This window comes from Bombus affinis, unplaced genomic scaffold (genome assembly GCF_024516045.1).
Source record: "Bombus affinis isolate iyBomAffi1 unplaced genomic scaffold, iyBomAffi1.2 ctg00000521.1, whole genome shotgun sequence".
Taxonomy (NCBI): domain Eukaryota; kingdom Metazoa; phylum Arthropoda; class Insecta; order Hymenoptera; family Apidae; genus Bombus; species Bombus affinis.
The window spans coordinates 51,517-71,097 of NW_026109162.1; the positions used below are offsets into that span (position 1 = coordinate 51,517).

Here is a 19,581-nt window from a genome sequence, read left to right on the forward strand (position 1 = left end):
ACGAATGTTTCGAACATGTAGCACGCACGCGTCAACGCCTACATTTGGATTTTAAATATATGTTTTATGCATTAAATGTATTTGTACTTTCTTGCGCAATTTCTTTTAATTTGTTACGATATGGAGGGTTTAATTACGTTTAAGATATCTATCTGAATCCTTTAAATTCAAAGTTCTTTAAAAAATTACGTTACGTAAAATAATCGTTTTTCCACTTTATTGTATCATAAAATAGTTACTTAAATTCATATTACTTAAAGAATCTTTCTACAGAAAGAATAAAAAAGAATAAAATCCTATATGTTAAATTTTACGTGGTTGATGGAATACATAGCGATGACGAGAACTAACTACAGACAACAAGAAACTATTAGCGAAGGCAACTGGTGACTATGAATGTTGTCTCTATAATATGTGGCGACTAAGGAGAACAACTACCAACTACGGATAACAAGTAACAACCAACTGTCTCGTTTCTAAGAGGCAACTAACTTGCAATTATCCCCCTTTGATGGTTTCTGTAGCGTGATATACGTCTTGAACGTAGTTAAAGAATATGGTCGCTGCTGAATGGCGATTTGACAGCAAGGCGATCCCGCCAGTTCAAAGCTTGACATTGCAAGCTACCGAAAACCATTAATTAACCATCTTGTTATCGAATATCTAGCTTTCAGAAGAACCCTTGTGATATGATATGACGTCATGACATTTTTATGACGAAGATGAACAAACACCGACCTCTAACGAAACAAATTTTTATTAAGTGCCGTATGTGGGTTGCAGGCCGGCCAACCAAGGAAATTTATCGAATGTATAAAGTAAAATATATACGAATATATTCGATATATCATAAAATGCCCGCGTTATATCGTCTAACAGCATAAAGAAAGCTGAATTTAAGGAATTAAAAAATTGAAATACCAATTATAAGAGAGTTAATTAAATTCAAACCTATCGATGGTCTCATAAAGACCTATATTTCCTGGAAATTGATATCTTCCGAATTCTAAATTCTCCTTAGAAAGTATCATAGAGAAAATATGAAACTTGAAAAGTACATCACGCTGATGCCTCGATAAACCGTCGTGTCGATAAATCCATGTGTCCGAGCGATGAATTTTCCCCAAACAACAAAAAACTGAAGGGAAATCTTCTTTGAAGAACGTGACAAGGTAGGGGAAGCGGGAACAATGATCACGCGATAAACTGATGGTTTATGTACGTATAGAACGAGTGTTGCGAGAGAATTATCGAGAAACAAAAAAAGAAAAAATAATCGTTGGCCGGCGCGACTATACGCTGTCGACGGGCAAACAGCGACTGAGACTAACTGAAACGAACTCTGTCACAGTATGAGCACGGGCTGCGTTCGCGGGTCGATCGAACACGTTCTGCGCCTCTCCTCGGCACCGGCGTCAAAGCCACCCCCGATGGCTGCAACGCACTGGTGCACTTGCAACATTAACCACTGGTCCTTCCTTTTTCGTGTGATATTATACCAGCATCTGTGATGCCATTTCAAAGACCGCAATCAAAGCATTAAATGCCAGATTAAAGCGACGCGATAATATTACCCCAATATTCGTCCGTAAATGTTACCGTATAGATGTTTAATTAAGCATTATTATGCTTCGAATAATTTACTATCACATGTTCCACAAGAAAACATATGTTTCACTTTTCCCCGTAGTATGATTGTAATTTATAACAAATATTTATAATTTATAATTTAAAATATTTATAATTCATTGAAAGTATCTTCCTGTCACGATTATAGGCGTAAAATGTCAAATTAAAAGTAAAAAATTAAAAACATATGGTATCCCGAAACCAAACGTACGACATGGCGAATCACGATGATACGATAAAAATTGATCTATGTCTTGATTTATTCAAACAGAACGAACTTACTCGAACTTTTCCAGAATAAACGATTTATTCGATAATATCCGTCACCAGCTTCTCTTCCTTCAACGGTAACAACTGACACCGAAAGCTCGAGAGACCCGAACGGTGAGACGTACCCAGAAGCAATGCGGTTACCTGGGCAAAGAGTCCCAAAGACTAAGGACGTGGGAAATTTCGAGAAACGGAAATGGAAACTGGAGTGGCGCGTCAATCAGCACTGACGGAAACTAATAAAAATGGAAAAAACCAAACTAATTCGTTTCACAAATTATTAAAACGATATTATTCAAAATTTCACTTGATTTTCTCACTGCACACATCAATATTTGTCGAAACATCAATATTAAAAAGTTAATAAAAAAAATATCCTCTTTCTTCATACCTGTCTTTCTCCCGGGCGGCGAAGGAATACTAGAATGTTCGAGAACAACGGATACTTTTTGATTTTATCTCAATATCAATTTCAATCTTTTTAAACGAAATATAATGTTCTTCGTTCGATGCTAAAGGAAACTGAGAAGAAACGTCGAAAATTCATTAATAAAACGAATTTCCTTGTTTCTGTGAGATAATAAACTTGATATACGTATTGATTTTTAAAATCAATATAGCTAACCAATGGGCACACTTTTAACAAGGCTGATGGAACGTACCAAAAATCTTTCAAGGTGGTCTTGGCAACGGAAGAGTCGAAAATATGAGAATTATAAATGAAAAATTCCAATATTTTACAGCTGGCAACGATAAAGAACTCCAGATATTCTCCTAATTAATTTACAACAAATTCGCGTATATGATCGATAGCTGACGTCATTGTGTCCCACAGCTCTTGTAAAACGATAAGAATTTCCTGGAAAAGCTTGTAACCACGAAATGAAAAAGATGATAAAACTTCTAACAAGAGTACTGAGACGAGCAACTTTGTACTTACCCCTTCGGAGTAGGGAACGTGATTAAACGTCCGCGAGTTCGAAACTTTTGTAAGTCACTGCACGGCCGCTGCTTATGGTGGAAATGTAATAGATATAAGTACAGAGCGCGTGAGCGAACTAAAAACGCGATATAGGGATAAAGAGAGAGACCGTTCCGTCCTTCTCTAAAGCCCGCGTACTTGTACCGGAAATATGTAACAACGGTAAACGAGCGCCGTCAGTGTCCACTAGTGTGCATGCCTGATTAAACAAGGACAGAAAATGCTTATATATAGCCTTCTCTTTCTATTTCCATGTCGTATCCATCTTACTATATAGTAGACAGGACTCGACTGTTCCATCATTATATTCGCACCCTGCTTATGTGTGCGAACAAATCGTTCGTCTCCTGTTTGATGCTCAATTTTCAACGGAGTTGAAGGGAAACTTTATAAGAGAAAGAAAGTTACGGATTGTCTCAAAGTGATAAACGAAAATTCTCGTAACTATCGAAAAACGATAGTCAATACAAGGATATCATTATCACATTTAAAACTATCACAATGAACGGTGAATCATCGCAGCAAGGTACCACAAATAAGATATCTCAATCTAAAGAGGTAAGGAATATTCTAGATTTTGCACTTTGGAACTTCCATGACAGTCATGAGTGTGTTTTGTCATTGATATGCCATATTGCGTTTTTCACAATTGTTGTTCATTTTTTGATTGATTTTATATCTATGATTTGTATTTGATTTTGTATCTATGATTTTTTCTTTCGATAATTCTTATAATTATTGTCAATAATTAATTATTTATAACCATTTACGCTGTATTATATATCATTAAGATTTATCTTTGCGCGTATCAAGATAGTAGATAACAAAATTATGTGTAACAAATTTATTAAACTCGCAATGTAACAGAAAATTGCATGAAAATCTTTATATTATTAATAATTATTGTTAATAATAAAAAAAAAATAAATGTCGCATTAGGAGGAGAGTCATACTTCGGAACGTAATCGGAACATATTGTACCTTATATGTGATTATTTGGAACGCAATGGGTGAGTACATTGCAATTTAGATATCTTCTCAGTTGCAATTTTTTTCGAATAATATCGGTGACCAATCGAAATAGAAATTAGTGCGGAAAGAGGGGAAGGAATCAAAATTTGAAAATCGACATCGATAACTCGGTTGTTATAGAATAACTCAATCGATAACGTAGATAAACTAGTTATAAATGAAAATATATTTAAATTCAAACTTTAAAAATTAGAAATTAAAAAGCAGAAGGATAGAAATAGAATAGATAGATAAATAGAAAGGATAGAAATAAAACAGTTGTCCCAATTGATGATTATCGTATAGTGTGTACTCATAGCATAAAATTTGTTCAATGAATTAAAAATTATATTTTTTAGATATGCAGACATTAGCGATGTATTAATCCTGGAAGCTCGTCTATCTCGGAAATATCGAGTCTGCGACAACGTCAATTTGGAAATTATTCTTAGAGAATATGAAAATTATTACAAGATGAAATTCCAAAAATATCCTATATTGTGCAAGAAAATAACTGAAAAGGAAATAAAGACGAGGGAAATGACAAATGCGAACAAAGTGTAAGAATTTAAATTATTTAACACTATTCAACTTTCTCAACATATTCAACGTATCTATTACAATATCATTCAATCTTCAAAGAAGTAGTAAAACGTGTCAAATCTGTTAGCAAACAAACGAGAAGTGAGTCTGTATCTGGGTCTGAGGAAGGGAGGAATGCACAACAGAAGATGAGGGGTGATGCTACGGATGATATTAATCTTGCAATAACAGTGACACCAATTTCTGCCAATGAAAACTATGGATCTTCATCACAAGAGCTATTTAACGTCTCAATGGAACAATTCAGGCAATCAAAGATATCAAAATGTGCTCGGAACCTTTATATAGACAATCCAGAATTGCAGAAGATTGCTGAAGACATTTTATCCGTAAGTTATTTTCGATTAATATACGTATTGTAAAGCTTTTTAAAAATAAAATACCTATCCTTGGATAAACAATATCCAACAAATGTATTGTTGTATATATCCACTGTATATCCAACAAATACCTTGGATAAACAATCCATTGTATATCAATATCCAACAAATGTATTGTTGTATATATCCACTGTATATCCAACAAATACCTTGGATAAACAATCCACTGTATATCAATGACACAGGGATTTCAGTAAAGCTTTAAATAATGAATTACATAACACTCAAGGAAATTAATACGGAGATTATGCACCATTTCATCTTTGTATTGTCGCAGGAAATCATACTGAAAAAATTTAATGTATATTGGGACAACATTGCAGGCCTAGAGGAATGTAAATCTGCCATTAAGGATGCCATTGTGTATCCCCTTAAATACCCTATCTTTTTTAAAGGCCCATTTGCTCCCTGTAAAAGTATTCTGCTATATGGACCACCTGGTACAGGTAAGATACTCGTATTTCTTTCATTCCCATACATGTTTACAAGCAATTATGAAATAGGGAAGACGATGTTGGCGAAGGCAGTCGCAACAGAATGCCAATGCAACTTTTTTAACATAACGGCCAGCTCATTGGTGGACAAATGGAGAGGTGATTCCGAGAAGTATATCCGTGTAAGTTGATTTCCTTTGTCTATGAAGAAGAGATTCTAGGTTTAAAAAGATTTGTTTTTATTTGTCGTCATTCATATATAAATAGAATAGTTGTTTGGAAAACGAAATGATATTACGTTCGTGATGAAACAATGAATTTAAGGAATTTTGAATATAATATTTAATAAATAATAAATACATTTGTTAAACTGAACAGGTTTTATTTGAACTTGCCTATAATAATTCGCCAACAATTATTTTTATCGACGAGATTGACTGCATAGGAACAAATAAAAGAGTAAAGTATACATTGTCTAAATTTGCAAAGACATTCAGATCAGAACTTCTTTTTAGATTGGATAGATTAGTAATTAACAGAAATTCTGATGTAGTTCTTTTGGCCGCATCTAATTGCCCTTGGTATGTATATCATTTATAGCTATTTCAATGTTTTCTAAGTAGAAAATATCTTAATATCATAATTATTCATTATCTTAATCTTAATTATTGTGTTGTTCGGAATATTCCTTCGTTATTATTAGTATAACAGAACAATAATATTTATTGTAAATATATTATTAGGGATATTGATGCAGCATTACGCAGACGCCTTGAAAAGAATATATACGTATCATTACCAAACGAAGTTACTCGATTTGATATGTTCAAATTATACCTTAGCAACCGATTATTAGAGAATATGGATATTGTGAGTCACATAATAAAATCTACTGAAAAATATTCTTGTGCGGATATAAAATTGCTTTGTACGCAAGCATGGCAGCTAGAAATGAATCCAATGTTTAAAAGACTTGAAGAAAGAGAAACATCTATTACGACTTTGAAATATGAATTAAAGAATTATAAAATAATAGCAAAATTGTTAAAAAAAATGTCACCTACAGTTACGAATGTGGATAGATATGAAGAGTGGAAAAAATGTGTATGCCAAGACAAGATATTTTAAAAAATATAAATGGTTATCATATAAAAATATAAAAATATAAAAATATAAAAGTATAAAAATATAAAAATATAACTCTAATCAATACTAAAAAATAACGCTCTTGAATTATTTAATCTCGTGCAAAAGAATTACTATAACTTATTACGCTTTGCGCTTTCAATAGTCAATCAACAGAGTTCAGTCTAACGAAGAAGTTCCCTCCTACGCTAACGAACTGTCCTGTTTTTGCGTCCAGGCTTTCAGGACATAAATTAAAATATCGTACATAGGCACAGCGTAACAGCGGCTTAAATTTAAGTTACAATAATAATCTTAAAAAAAAAAAAAAAAAAAAAAAGAATGTAATAATGCATGGCTATGTCGTACCGTCGCGTATCGGTACTTTTGCCTGTATCCACCCTACAATCAGAATTCAGCGTTTATTCTGGAAAAAAATCATGTAAAAAAAAAAAATATGTAAAAAACCTGGAATTAATAAACAAAGATTTAAAAAAATCAACAATTAAACAAGGGATTGAGATGACCAACCCCGGTCACGCTGCGAACTTCGAACGCGGAAGAGTGGAGCCGTGGCCATGATGGGTGATTCCAGGAATCGGTCGCGTATGGCAGGATCTGCCATGCTTTACCGATCCCAGCCGCGCCGATTTCCGTCAACAGGCACAGTAACGGAGATATTTGGAACAGAAGCAGCCGCATATTCGTCTATCTGAAATTAAAGAGATGATTTCATGTAGAAGATACAAATTCGTTCCCTGATATTGAAATGCCGAACACGAGGAAAATGAGACATGCAAATGACAAAGTCGATGACCAATAGGAAGATGACATAAACAATTGTAGATTGCAAGGAAAATTTTGAAAAATGATACGTGTTCTAATAATAGAATATAAATGATAAAAAGGAGAATGTAATTGCCATTCTTCTATGTATTTTAATTTATGAGACGTAACTTCTGAATGACCTGTAATAGCTTTAAATACATTTACTGGAACTGGCCAAGCATAGAAAAAGGAGGCTTAAAAGAGAAAAAAAGGGAATAGATGAAATCGTAAATTATCAGTCTAAATGATAATGTGAAACCATGAAAGCACCACTATGAATATAAAATGATCCGCACTACTATCTACTTCATAGTATACTCTATACGTTTAAAATGCTTCATTAGAAGCTTAAATCTATCAAAATACAGCTCCTAGGGAAATGTAAACTTTCACATGAACACATAATATCGATTTTCTGATTGAAACGTATAGGCAGATATATACTAGCATAAACCACCTTCGGCATTTGGCTGCATGGTGCAGCACTACTCTCTCTGGGATATCCTAGCCATTTTCGGCATTTGGCCGTATGGTGTAGCACTAGCTCTGTAACATAGAAAACCATAGGCGTCAGTTCTTGTTATTTCCTCTCTGATATATGTTTACTTTAATGTCACTTATTCAGGCGCTTGATATATTGTCGGAATGAAATTTTAGTAATGTGCAAGTAATTTTGAGTAGATTAATAAAGTATAATAAGATATTAGATTCATGTATGTACATTACATATTAACGAAATTGAAACTATGTTTTCAAGTGACATCAATCTTTATGTCTAGTATATACATGTGTATTGATCTATAAGTCAGTGTTAAAATAACAAATAAATGGCAGAAGAAGGAAAGAAGATTTCCTTCGGTTTTGCGAAATCTATTAAGAAACCTGTGTTAAAAAATGCTATTCCACAAGAAAAAAAGAAAGTTGATTACATTGAATGCCTTGATGAGAAAGGTATTAAAGTAATAGGGTGAGTTCAAAAAGTAAAATTTTTAATCAAGAAACATATAACTTCAACCTATCCTATAAAAATCACCAATAGCGGAATATATATATTTGAAAACAATTTTTTTATTTCAGTGAGGAAGAAAAAAAAGATGAACCTCTAATTATTCCATTACTAGGTTCAAAAACCTGGCATGATAGATTTGTTAATAAAATAGATGTAAACATTTTCCTTCCGAAGGCAGATAAGGAAAAGGTAGGAGACGCTAGTGTTAACGAGGCAAAATCAAAGCTATCTAATGGAAAAACATCGCCAATAATATCAATAAAGAAAGAGCCAGTTGAAGATAGTGAAAATAAAGTTGTTACTTTAGAAGAGCAAGCGACAAAGGAAATCATTGAGGAACTTAAGTCAAAGAATAAATATGAAACTAAAACAAATGATTTAACTTTACCTTTAGTAGAAGATGAATCATTAAGAGGCAAAGAACAGGTACGTTATCAACATATTGATGTGCGATGCACAGATGTATTACATTTGCATATTATAAATATCGTTTTGTATTTTTCAGTCTACGTTAGAAGATTATGAAAAAATTCCTATTGATGCTTTTGGTGTAGCAATGTTACGGGGAATGGGATGGCAACCAGGAAAGGGAATTGGTTGAAATGAAAAGTATGAATTTTACTCTGGATTAAATTAATTGTATGTATTTAATACATCACTTATTGGAAAGTAAACAGAGAACATCATTTTTTATTTCACAATCGTTCATTCTAACTATTACAGATTAGTAGCAGCTGTCATACCAGAATTACGACCAAAAGTAGCATCGCAGAAGAAAAATACAGATTCCAAAAAAGAAGAGGAAGAAGTTAAAATCGAGAAAGGAACACTTGTGAAAATTATAGCTGGAAAACAAAGTAATAATTATAGTCAAATAGAAGGATTCGATGATGATGCTGGAAGGCTCATAATAAAACTAGCTCTTGGTGGAAATATAATATCTGTAAATGAATTTATGGTACAGCCAGTGACTAAATCAGAATATTCTAAGAACTCAAAAGTTCAAAGTTAATATGAAGTGTTAGTTTTTCATTAAGGGACTTTTAAGAAAATAAATTTGAATTGACATATACGTATAAAGACATAATCGGACATGTAGAAAAACTAATTCAAGAGTACCTGTAAGTGTGTTGTTGCATGCAATTTTTTAAAGGTCCCTTCTATTTTTATACAAAATATGATAAATGTAGAGGTTTTAGCTCTCAGTATTTTATGGGGTTAATTTCAGATACAAAAAAGTATGAGGAATATAAGGACAAGGAATCCAAGGGACTCGAGCAAAAGATGGATAGAAAAAGATCAATGTCCCCTGACCCCGAAGACGGTGAAGATGGTGACAAAAGTAGTAATAAAAGAAAGAAAATCGGAAGTACGATGCACAATAAGAACAAGTATGATAAAGTGGGGGATAAAAAATCAGAAAGACGAAAAAGGCGCTCCGAATCTAATGATGACAGCGATAGTGATTCTGAAAAGAAGAGACGGAGAGAAAGAAGTAACTCTAATAGGAATGATTCTTATAAATTAAAAAGATTGAAAAAGTCAAAGAAACATAAGAAGCACGATTGTTCATCTGAAAGATCAAGTAAAAAACATAAAAAGAAAGACAAAGAAAGAGAAAACGTTAGAGATAAGAAACCCAGAGATTACGCAGACAGAAAGAAACACAAAAGACGAGAAAGATCAAGATCTCGATCATTTAGTAGGCAGTAATATTTTCCAGGAACGTATTCGGTCATTTTACTTTCAAGATAAATTGTACAATTTTATTTATACAGATTTTATAATAAAGTGTATTTTTACAAAATATTATATTTCTTTTCTTACCCTTAACTGAAAATTACATTTAATTATAATATGTAATAATGTTTACAATTACATCAAAGTTAATGTCCTAAACTTTATCAATAATTATTAAAAATCCCCGCGTATTGTTTACGTAATGTTGATATCGAGTAGTAACATACATAACCTCAAAGAACATTATGATACTTACGAACATCGCTAAACAAGTAGTGCGAACGATGTCGAGTAAGTATTCACTATGTATAAAGTATTTATAGGTAAAAAGTATGGGAAATATATAACCGAGTGTATTTAACTTTTCCAACATTTTAGCATTTCGCTTGGCGTTGGTACAACTTCAAGTAAATGAAGTAAAAAGCAAAAATGTAGAGCGGGCAGTTTCCTACATTTCCAGCGCGAAAGAGCATAATACTGATATTATCGCTCTTCCTGAATGCTTTAATTCACCATATGGAATACGTAATAATTTGTTTCTTTTTCTAATAATTTATTATATGTATAACAACTATATAGAAAAAAGTAAAAGTAGACAAATTACCTTATCGTTTATACTTCCATAAAGATTGTGAATTGACTCGAGAATATAGAATTTCCCCACTTTTATGATTATCGTGATTTTTGTATAAATATATTTTTTAAGATACTAATAATTAGGTATTTATAAACTAGTATTATCAATTATTTTGTATTTATAATTCCACCTATAGTAGTTAAAAATTAAAGTTAGTTAAAATCTAACTTTATGTTTCAAAAAGTACTAGCAAAGTCGTTAAGTAACAAGTCACTGGTACTAACCCAAATAGCATGATTGTAATTAAACAAACATTTCTAAATATTCATTTTTCATCTTGAACCTGTAGAAACAATTTATTATATGTACTATTATCTAAGTAATTATATATTTAAGTAAATCGAAATATAAAATTTAGTTATTTTAATAATTTAAAAAATAAAAAATTGACAAGCATTTCAACCTAATTTATAGTTGGAACAAAGGACAGTTATTTTTCATTAATTGAAATATTGCAATGCAGAATAGTTTCCAAAATACGCCGAGAGTATTCCTGATGGTGAAACGAGCGTTGCTTTATCGAAGACAGCTAAGGAAAACAGCATTTATGTAGTTGGTGGTACGATACCTGAAATAGAGGGCGATAAATTGTACAATACCTGCTGTACTATTTGGGGTCCCGATGGAACTTTGATAGCAAAACACCGGAAGGTAAATAATATACCTCCATGTGGCTTTGAAATTGAAAATATCGGGGTGGAGAAAGTGACTCTATCTAGGAATAATTTAGGAATATACATATGTACATACGTGTACTATAACCAATTCTATAATTTAAAAAATATGTTATAGGTTTATAAAATACGTTTTGATACGAGAAACATACATTTTTGTCGTAATATAATATATAAGTTTTTGTACAATATATTTGTTTTGTAATATAAATTTTTCACATACGAAAAAACTTATTTTTTCTTAAAAAATATTCCTTCTCAAATATTATTAAATGATAAAACTTTTTAATAAAAGAAAGTGATAAAAACGCTGTCAGTTATTAAATAAAAAACAATTAAAGTTTAAAAGTTCGTAACATTGATGTTAAATTACAAAAGTTACAGCAATAGAGTTAGCAACTATATTTTTATGTTATTAGATACATCTATTCGACATCGACATTCCCAACAAGATTACTTTCCGAGAGAGTGATTCACTCAGTCCTGGTGATTCCCTAACAATGTTTGATGTGAAGGGCTGGAAAATAGGTATTGGCATTTGCTATGATATCAGATTCGAGGAAATGGCACGCATTTATCGGAACAAAGGTACAGTAGCTTAATCGAACAATACTTAACTAGCAGGAAAGTAACTATCTTTCTTAAATATATTCTATATAAAATATAATCAATATAATCTGTAACTCTGTATAAAAAGGAGCTTAATTTAAAAAACCAGTATATTCGCTGAAAATGAAATAAATAAAAGAATTAGAAGCACGACAAGAGGACTGTTCTCGCATATTCATAAATTATGGAATGTGGACTGTGCACCTACAAAGTTAACTAAGATTCAGTGGTCTCATATTTCCCGTTTCTCTGTGTTAGGTTGCCAAATGCTGATATATCCGGCGGCATTCAATATGACCACTGGACCACTGCACTGGTCATTACTTCAGCGTTCCAGAGCGAATGACAATCAATTATACGTCGCCTGTATATCACCGGCTCGTGTTCCTTCAGCAAGTTATGTCGCATGGGGACATACACAGTTGACAAATCCCTGGGAGAAAATCCTTTATGATTTGGAAACTCAGGAAAATATGATGGTCACCGATATCGGTAATTTCCAGCTTAACATTAAAAGCGAGAAATCCATGATGTAATTAACTTTTAGTCTCGTTGGTTTATCGTTTTTCTTTTCTCTCAGATTTGAAAGTTGTTGAGGAAGTAAGGGCTCAGATACCTACATTTTCTCAAAGACGTACGGATTTGTACGACACTGTCTATAAAAAGGAGTAACTCTATACTGAAACAGAAAATGTTTTCTTATAATATTTCTACTACAATATCGTTTTTTTTTTTTTTTTTTTTTTTTATGAATTATTACTAATTACTTATCATTTGTACTAAATGAATAACTCAATTAAGAAAACCAAAATGTTATAAATGATAATCTGTATATCTTGTGTATCAATATGTAACTGGATATTGTAATAATATTGGAATGTCTTTGATCAGGGATATGATAAAGAACACGCGAAGACTACATTCTTTTGAACATCTTTAATATCCATCATTTATAACATTAAACATCTTTTTAAATATTTAGATAGATTAATACGTAACTCTTTATATATATAAACATTAATTTGCAGTTACAAGCTTAGAGAAATTGGTCGATTAATATTTATAGATCGGCTGTCTTGATGAAAGGCTTAAAGAAAGCAAAAACATAACAATGTCGCAAATATAATTTATAGTTTAACTTCTTTCTTGTATCTGTCTGCCTTTCACGATGTTTTACCAATTACAATAAGTAATTTCGACTTCTTTGCGCTCCGTTTTAACGCATTCGAGACGGAAAGAAATTCATATCAATCAGTAGGCATAATATATATATAACTGTACATAATACATTATAGTATAACATAGTATATAATTTTATATTTTAAAAACATGAGGCATAAAATTTAAGATTGTCATCGATTTAAAATTAAAATATGAAAAGGATATTCCAGAGAGAGAAAAGCACAGTATCATTCTAACAAAACATTCAGATCGTACTGACACCCAGGAATCGTATTACAATAAAATCTCGGTCTCGAATGAATTAACATGAACGATTAACATGAAACACACTTGCGGCTTAAACACCTTCGATATCGAGGAAATTCAAACTTTACAAATAAAAGCAGCCTGTTCCTCTTTCCACCACAGACTCTCATACCATATCCGCTCTTATCCAGGCTTTTACTTGAAATCTCTGTCTATTTACAATTTAAATTTACCCGGACCACTCGTTGAATCGGCAGCCCTTTATAAATATATAATGAACCCAGAACATATACCTGTGCCCCTAGCTGGTATCAGCTCTAGTAACGTTCATACCGGAACTTTCATACGACGCCAATTTGTCACGCGTGAACATCGATTCTTTCAGGGGTCACGGCTTTATGGGATTATATCCTTTAAAGTAATTAAAGTGATACTAATGATACAGAATTTTTTACAAATATTTAATATGTCCATAAAATAGGAAGTTTCGTGCTCTCTTATTTTATATTAATTATAAATTAATAAGTTTTACATTTGTTATCTATAGATTTAATAAATTATTAAAATTCCATGAAGACATATTCTGGAACACATTAGAAGATTTTGCTGTAATTTACAACAGATGCTCCGAGTACGAACAGGCAGTAGACGAACAAATAGAAATTCAGGCTATTGTGGTAGTATAGCTCACGTGGGATTTTAAGCTCGAATTGGACTTAAACGTTACGATCGTCGTGAATAATTACGATATATATCCTGTACGACGAGCAGAGAATCTTAAATTATTAACGGCAATTCCTTTGTGCAAAGTGCAATTTTATTAACGGCCTGTAACGAATGAACGGCTCGTTTTGAATAAAGTTTACATTTAGAAAGTAAACACAGAAACACATTTTAAGAAACTAAGATATCGAGTTCTACTTGTAAACATCAAGTGCTCTTCGTTTGAGAAGATTACGAGTCTCTTCTTCGATAACGACATTAATTAAGAAGTTTCGATACCGTTTATGACATTAAGATCTCATTAGTAAAGTTATATCATTAAAATCCTACTGTTCCTAGAGAATATATATAGTTAAAACTTCCAGAGGATCAACAGGTAAAGATATTGTTGATAAAAGCATTGTTAGTGACAACTGACTGTAATCGATATCTGCTGGGTGAAGTTGTGTGTTCTGAGAATCTGTGTTAATGCAAGGATTCTGTTACAAATCATCGACTAAAGAGCCACCGGGCACGTCCGACCGATCGATCGATACCACGAACCTTGAATGAATTAACGCTCAAGGTGGAACGGATTTAATAGATCGGGTGTTAGTGTAATTTGACACTTTGTTTACACTTGCTTTATGCAAACAAAGTTTGTTGATGTTCCGAACTCGATGGTTATAAGATCTTATTGAAACTCCAGTATTTCACCCGCACGGTACGACACTTTGTTGATGATTGTCCTTGTATGTTGTTGATACTCCCCATCAGCCGTTAAATTTTGTTCGTCTATCGTACTTTTCTAGTCAGAGGTTTTCCCTGATGTTTTTCCCTACTGTCTAAGTCATCAGGTTTGCAGCTCGGGGAGGACAGATAATTCGGAATTTCCCAAAGGAAGGAGAGGTGTCGTCCGAGCCATAAAGGGACGGTCACTCAAAATGCCGAATAGATTCATTTAAATAATTATGAGAAACAAGTAAGTTTTGTAACCACAAGTTTTCAAATGTTATAGTTTGAATCTGTTCTTATAATTTTAAAAAGACCTTACAGCCAGGATCTCTAAAGAATTCGATGAAAATTCTCATGAGACATCAATTGAAACAATTAAACGCAACAGAGAATGGGTATAATCATATAATTCCTCCCCATTTCAAAATTCATTCATATACATCGATGTTTCTTTTCATATTTGTTTTATGTGTGAAGAATACGTATTTATTGGCATCAAAATATTTTCCGTTTCAATTCCTGGTCATTTTAGATCGAAACTTCCAAATATCGTTGATTAAAAATTTTTTAATTTTTAAAATGAAAGGCACTAATTAGAGGACAAAAAGTTGTTTCAATTATTTGAACATTCTGCTTCATTCCTACAATAACATATTTTATTTTAAATGAAAACAAGAAACAATACTATTGTGTATAAGTTTAACGGAGTGACACAGGTGATTTGTAGCTAACACTGTAGCTAACATAGTTTCTGCAATATACCCTCTAATCGAGTAGAAACAAGGGGATTTTAGAAATTTCTATTAACCGACAGTATTGTCAACAAGTTTTAACAATGACTGAAGGTTGCAAAATTAAATATAAAATGATTTATTAATAGCATATGCAGTGTTAAATTTGTAAATAAGCAGTTTATCTTTTAAGAATAACAAAGACACCAGAAAATAAAGATAATATTCTAATTATATTGCAAACTAACGAATAATGTAAAGAATTTATTTTTGTTATCTATATCACAGATTTTAGGTAAAATATTAATTTACTTATTACTAGGAGATTGAATTTGAAATATAATTATAATTTATAAGGGACACCTTTAAACTAGCAGATATTTGGTAGCAGTTCTCTAGCCTTTGTACAATATAACACAGTTCGGTTTAATTGAGTTTAATCCCTTTGACCAGCCAGTTTCCAATTTCATTAATGGCATAATCTCCTGACAATTTCATACCCTTCAAAAGAAACACGATTTTCTATTATTGTTTTACAATCGCGGAATATGATCAGTGTTTCAATTAAGCTCCACTGTTCTAATTTCCCGTCTACGCACGATGTGGGTACACCGTTTTTTTGTTGTTTTTAGATACAAGTGACGAGAAATTATGAAATGATATTTTAAATTTAAACTGATTTCATTCATCGATTTATTGTAGCGACAATGGTAACTTGTTTAAATAAAGATTTTATAAATAAAATATTTAAGGTCTAAAATAATAAATTGACACATGTGAAAACATTAAAGCTGTTATCCTTATTCATAGTCTTGTTGCAACGTGTTTAACGAGCGTAACGTAGGCGTGAAAACGAAAACGTTGAGACTCTTGTGGCGTAAAAAGACTGAATTCCTCATAAAAATACAAGAAACGAATACAAGAAACGTGCACATGGTTTATTCTCGACCTTGGATACGTAAAACCAAAAAAAAAAAAAAAAAAAAAAAGAAAAAGAAAGAAAAAAAAAGAAAAAAAAAGAAAAAAGAAAAAAGAAAAAGAAAAAGGAACAAAAATTTTTATTGGTTTATTAACGAAACCCATTGTATCATTTTTACTACTCTATATAAAACGTAGAATCATATACTGACGAATGTTATTTCGAATTTCTAACTTCAGAACGATAATTACATATTTGTAATTACCAATACGTGGTAGTAGCATTAAAAATACGGAATATTCAACGAGATGAAATATAGGTAAGGTATTTAAAAGAAAAAAGATTGAAACGTTCGATGTAAAACGATGAAATTAAATGATTGGATTTGAAAACTTGATTCGGTTTAATAAGTCGATGAAAAAAGTATTCATCCTATGAAAAAAGAATTCATGTTCCTGTCGATATATCAACGACGCGCGCCGTTACTTCCGACTGCTCTGCAATTCAAATGCAGTACTCGAATATACATGGCGAAAGAAATGGAAATTGAGCAATTTAAGGGAACGAATTACTCTCGCGTCCGCGTAACTTCAAAATGTTTCACGTGTCCGTGTTTGCGAAACGAAATTCGTCGTTGTCCAATTAACACGCTTGCAGATGCTACATTCACTTTGTTGCATATAGGGCTTAAATATATGAACAAATAGAACGGAGCAACTGTCATTAGCGTAATTTTAACGCGTTAAAATAAATTAATACATAATTTCGTCATTTACGTTTATTACGTTGGTCTACGTTTTTTCATCTACGTCATCTACGGCATCTACGCGAATCTTATTAATTACGTCTTTGGCAGTGTTCGTTGCTATAAATGAAACTTAATAGTTGTTGAAACCGCTCGAAAGTCGTGTTCCTAAATCATTCCCTCGTCTCGTATCGTGTTCATCAAATGGAAAAGGAGATTGTGTTTTAATGAAATCGCTTGTTACTATCAATCTAGCTGTGTCACTCGCATAGGAGAAGAAAGTGAGGAAGGAGAAAAAAATTAAGGTAAGGTCATCAATGAGCAAAATGTTTAATGTAATTAAAATTGTAATTAAAATTGAGTCCGCTGCAACCCTCATGACATTTAAAATTCCATACGTATATTGTTATACGTAACATTGCCATATTAAATATATTCGATCAAACAGGTATGTTCAATAAACATTCGATCTCGTTCCCTGAAAGCTGTTCCTGGATATCTGGTTGGATACTTTGCGCACGGAAATACAGAGTGTCAACAGTAACAAACCCTCTATGTAGTGTTTTTGCTTTGCTCTTTTGAACAGGTAGATAACATTTTGCTTCGAAAAACGGATATATATTCCACGGATATGCACATACAGAGTATGTGTATAGATATACACATTGATATACACCTTTGTACAAAGTGTCAAAAAAGTATTTATCGCGGTTTTTTTTCAAGCCATTCTACACCTTCGATTTGATGAAAATTGGTTAAATAAGTGTAGCGCAAAATTGATCTTGACCACAATTTTCAGTGTCAAATTGTTTTTCTATTGCATCATATAGTGCTCATTAGAAAGGAGAGTTCCGTTCTTTTAGCAAAAATGTTTGAAATTTCATTAATACTTAGACTGATTAGATCTTATTCATATTTTAAGGTCAAATATGGAATACAATAACATCAATACTAATATCTACTTTTTTGTGCGAATTACTTTATATTTCAATCTTCCTTGATATGCAGTGACAAGCAAAAGTGTAAACACAGCCCGTTGATTTTACGTAAAAAGCGAATGTCGAAGGTATAATGAGAAAAGAGCATTATTATTTGAAGAGCATTCCACAAAATAATTTACCTAAATAGTAGTTAATTCTATTGGATATAATAAACGTGAAGTAGTACTAGTGGACGAAATACTATGTTGAAACCTTGATTCGACGAGTATAATTAATGTGCAAAACTGTAAACATGGTTTGAGATGTCCATTTTTGTAAAATGTTTTGTACATTATTAATGTTAATGAAAATTAACTATTACATTTCGTTAATAATAACTTGTAGTTATTGTAATACTGTTACCTAATCTTTACCGATCACTTGAAAAATTAGTCTTTTACATTTATGTGTTTACTTTTTTCGCTCGTCACTGTACATGTTTAAGTCAGATATGAAATATCTGGCGTATTCCAGCGGCTTTCATTAAATCTAAGATGTTGATATCCTTAATATTGAGAATGTTGTTAGTAAAGTAACTATTTCTATCCAAAAACAAGATATCTTTGAGACAACGTGAATTTTCGTTCCAATTTTCTTAACTTACAAGTATAAAATTTTCATCGCATGATACAATCTATCCTACAAAGTTCTGGCACACGACGAAGCTGAGAACATAGATCTTCTTCAAATATTATTTTTCTCACTGCTTCGTGTGGAATTTCTACTCGACGAGATGTTATTAAACGCTCAAAAGCTTATTATTAAACGATAACATACTTTTTCCTACATGAATGAACATGAAAGACGTCGAGTGAGGAATTAGAACAATTGTGGATGGTTGGAAACTATTATGCTGCGGTCTACCATTCGTTTTTGCCTATATATACCACGGAACAAAGGATAATTTTCACCGAATTCATGCAGAGCAGATTTTCTAAGTTTTACTGTATATGATTACACCAATTATATTATATTATGTTATTACGATGTTATCTAATTAATTGTTGTCTATTTGTTTTGATACTTATATTAACCATTATTTATAACATAATATACTAGATACAATTAGTATACACAATTAGTATAAGGATTAGTATAAGAAATTTTAAACAGCTTTTTTCAAAAGAACGAATCATTTACGATCCAGGGGTTTTCTGGAAGAAGAGAAACTTTCGTTTCTCGTGATGAGTACTTTATGATGCAATAAAAAATTTTGTCTGAAAATTATACTCAAGATCAATTTCATGATCCATTTTCTCTAACAGATCTCCATCTTCCACAGCTATAACAAATAATTTTTTGACACTCTATACATTTAACATCGATTATAATTCTGATAATTGAAACACCGAACATCAATGTGTTTATTCACTACGCCAACACAGATAACAATTAACATTGATATATAAT

At 32.0% G+C, this 19,581-nt stretch overlaps 2 protein-coding genes and 2 long non-coding RNA genes across 14 annotated transcripts; 3 read left to right on the forward strand and 1 right to left on the reverse strand.

Moving 5' to 3' along the window:
• The first annotated feature begins 1,223 nt into the window (after positions 1-1,223).
• Positions 1,224-1,946, forward strand: LOC126928088 (uncharacterized). Its single transcript, XR_007716269.1, has 2 exons — positions 1,224-1,689; positions 1,778-1,946. It is a non-coding gene; the product is annotated as an uncharacterized LOC126928088 (long non-coding RNA).
• Positions 1,947-3,166: 1,220 nt separating this feature from the next.
• On the forward strand, positions 3,167-6,803 carry LOC126928081 (katanin p60 ATPase-containing subunit A-like 2). The gene is made up of 8 exons (XM_050743981.1): positions 3,167-3,439; positions 3,821-3,891; positions 4,252-4,452; positions 4,563-4,824; positions 5,153-5,321; positions 5,379-5,491; positions 5,688-5,890; positions 6,053-6,803. Exons 1-8 carry the CDS (start codon positions 3,383-3,385, stop codon positions 6,435-6,437), a joined length of 1,461 nt encoding a protein of 486 aa, XP_050599938.1. The 5' UTR covers positions 3,167-3,382; the 3' UTR covers positions 6,438-6,803.
• A 162-nt stretch (positions 6,804-6,965) lies between these two features.
• On the reverse strand, positions 6,966-7,707 carry LOC126928085 (uncharacterized). Of its 2 annotated transcripts, none has more exons than XR_007716266.1 (2): positions 7,588-7,707; positions 6,966-7,146 (listed from the first exon to the last, which is right to left on the reverse strand). It is a non-coding gene; the product is annotated as an uncharacterized LOC126928085 (long non-coding RNA). The 2 variants fall into 2 exon arrangements; XR_007716267.1 differs by lacking the exon at positions 7,588-7,707 and adding an exon at positions 7,403-7,504.
• Positions 7,708-8,012: 305 nt separating this feature from the next.
• LOC126928080 (G-patch domain and KOW motifs-containing protein-like) lies at positions 8,013-10,080 on the forward strand. 10 transcript variants are annotated; one of them, XR_007716254.1, is made up of 5 exons: positions 8,013-8,229; positions 8,340-8,697; positions 8,777-8,910; positions 8,995-9,392; positions 9,500-10,080. XR_007716254.1 is itself a non-coding variant. In XM_050743980.1 (4 exons), exons 1-3 carry the CDS (start codon positions 8,090-8,092, stop codon positions 8,870-8,872), a joined length of 594 nt encoding a protein of 197 aa, XP_050599937.1. In that variant the 5' UTR covers positions 8,013-8,089; the 3' UTR covers positions 8,873-8,910; positions 8,995-9,395. The 10 variants fall into 10 exon arrangements, 1 of the variants encoding a protein (XP_050599937.1); XR_007716259.1 differs by having other exon boundaries at positions 8,995-9,278; positions 9,471-10,080; XR_007716258.1 differs by having other exon boundaries at positions 8,995-9,278; positions 9,478-10,080.
• Positions 10,081-19,581: the final 9,501 nt, after the last annotated feature.

Excerpts from the sequence above, each read along its gene's own strand:
- LOC126928081 (XM_050743981.1), top strand. The coding sequence starts at position 3,383 with ATGAACGGTGAATCATCGCAGCAAGGTACCACAAATAAGATATCTCAA. Across the intron at positions 3,892-4,251 it reads GATTATTTGGAACGCAATGG|ATATGCAGACATTAGCGATG; the intron begins GTGAGTACATTG and ends TATATTTTTTAG. Across the intron at positions 5,322-5,378 it reads ATATGGACCACCTGGTACAG|GGAAGACGATGTTGGCGAAG; the intron begins GTAAGATACTCG and ends ATTATGAAATAG.
- LOC126928080 (XM_050743980.1), top strand. The coding sequence starts at position 8,090 with ATGGCAGAAGAAGGAAAGAAGATTTCCTTCGGTTTTGCGAAATCTATT. Across the intron at positions 8,230-8,339 it reads AAAGGTATTAAAGTAATAGG|TGAGGAAGAAAAAAAAGATG; the intron begins GTGAGTTCAAAA and ends TTTTTATTTCAG. Across the intron at positions 8,698-8,776 it reads CATTAAGAGGCAAAGAACAG|TCTACGTTAGAAGATTATGA; the intron begins GTACGTTATCAA and ends TGTATTTTTCAG.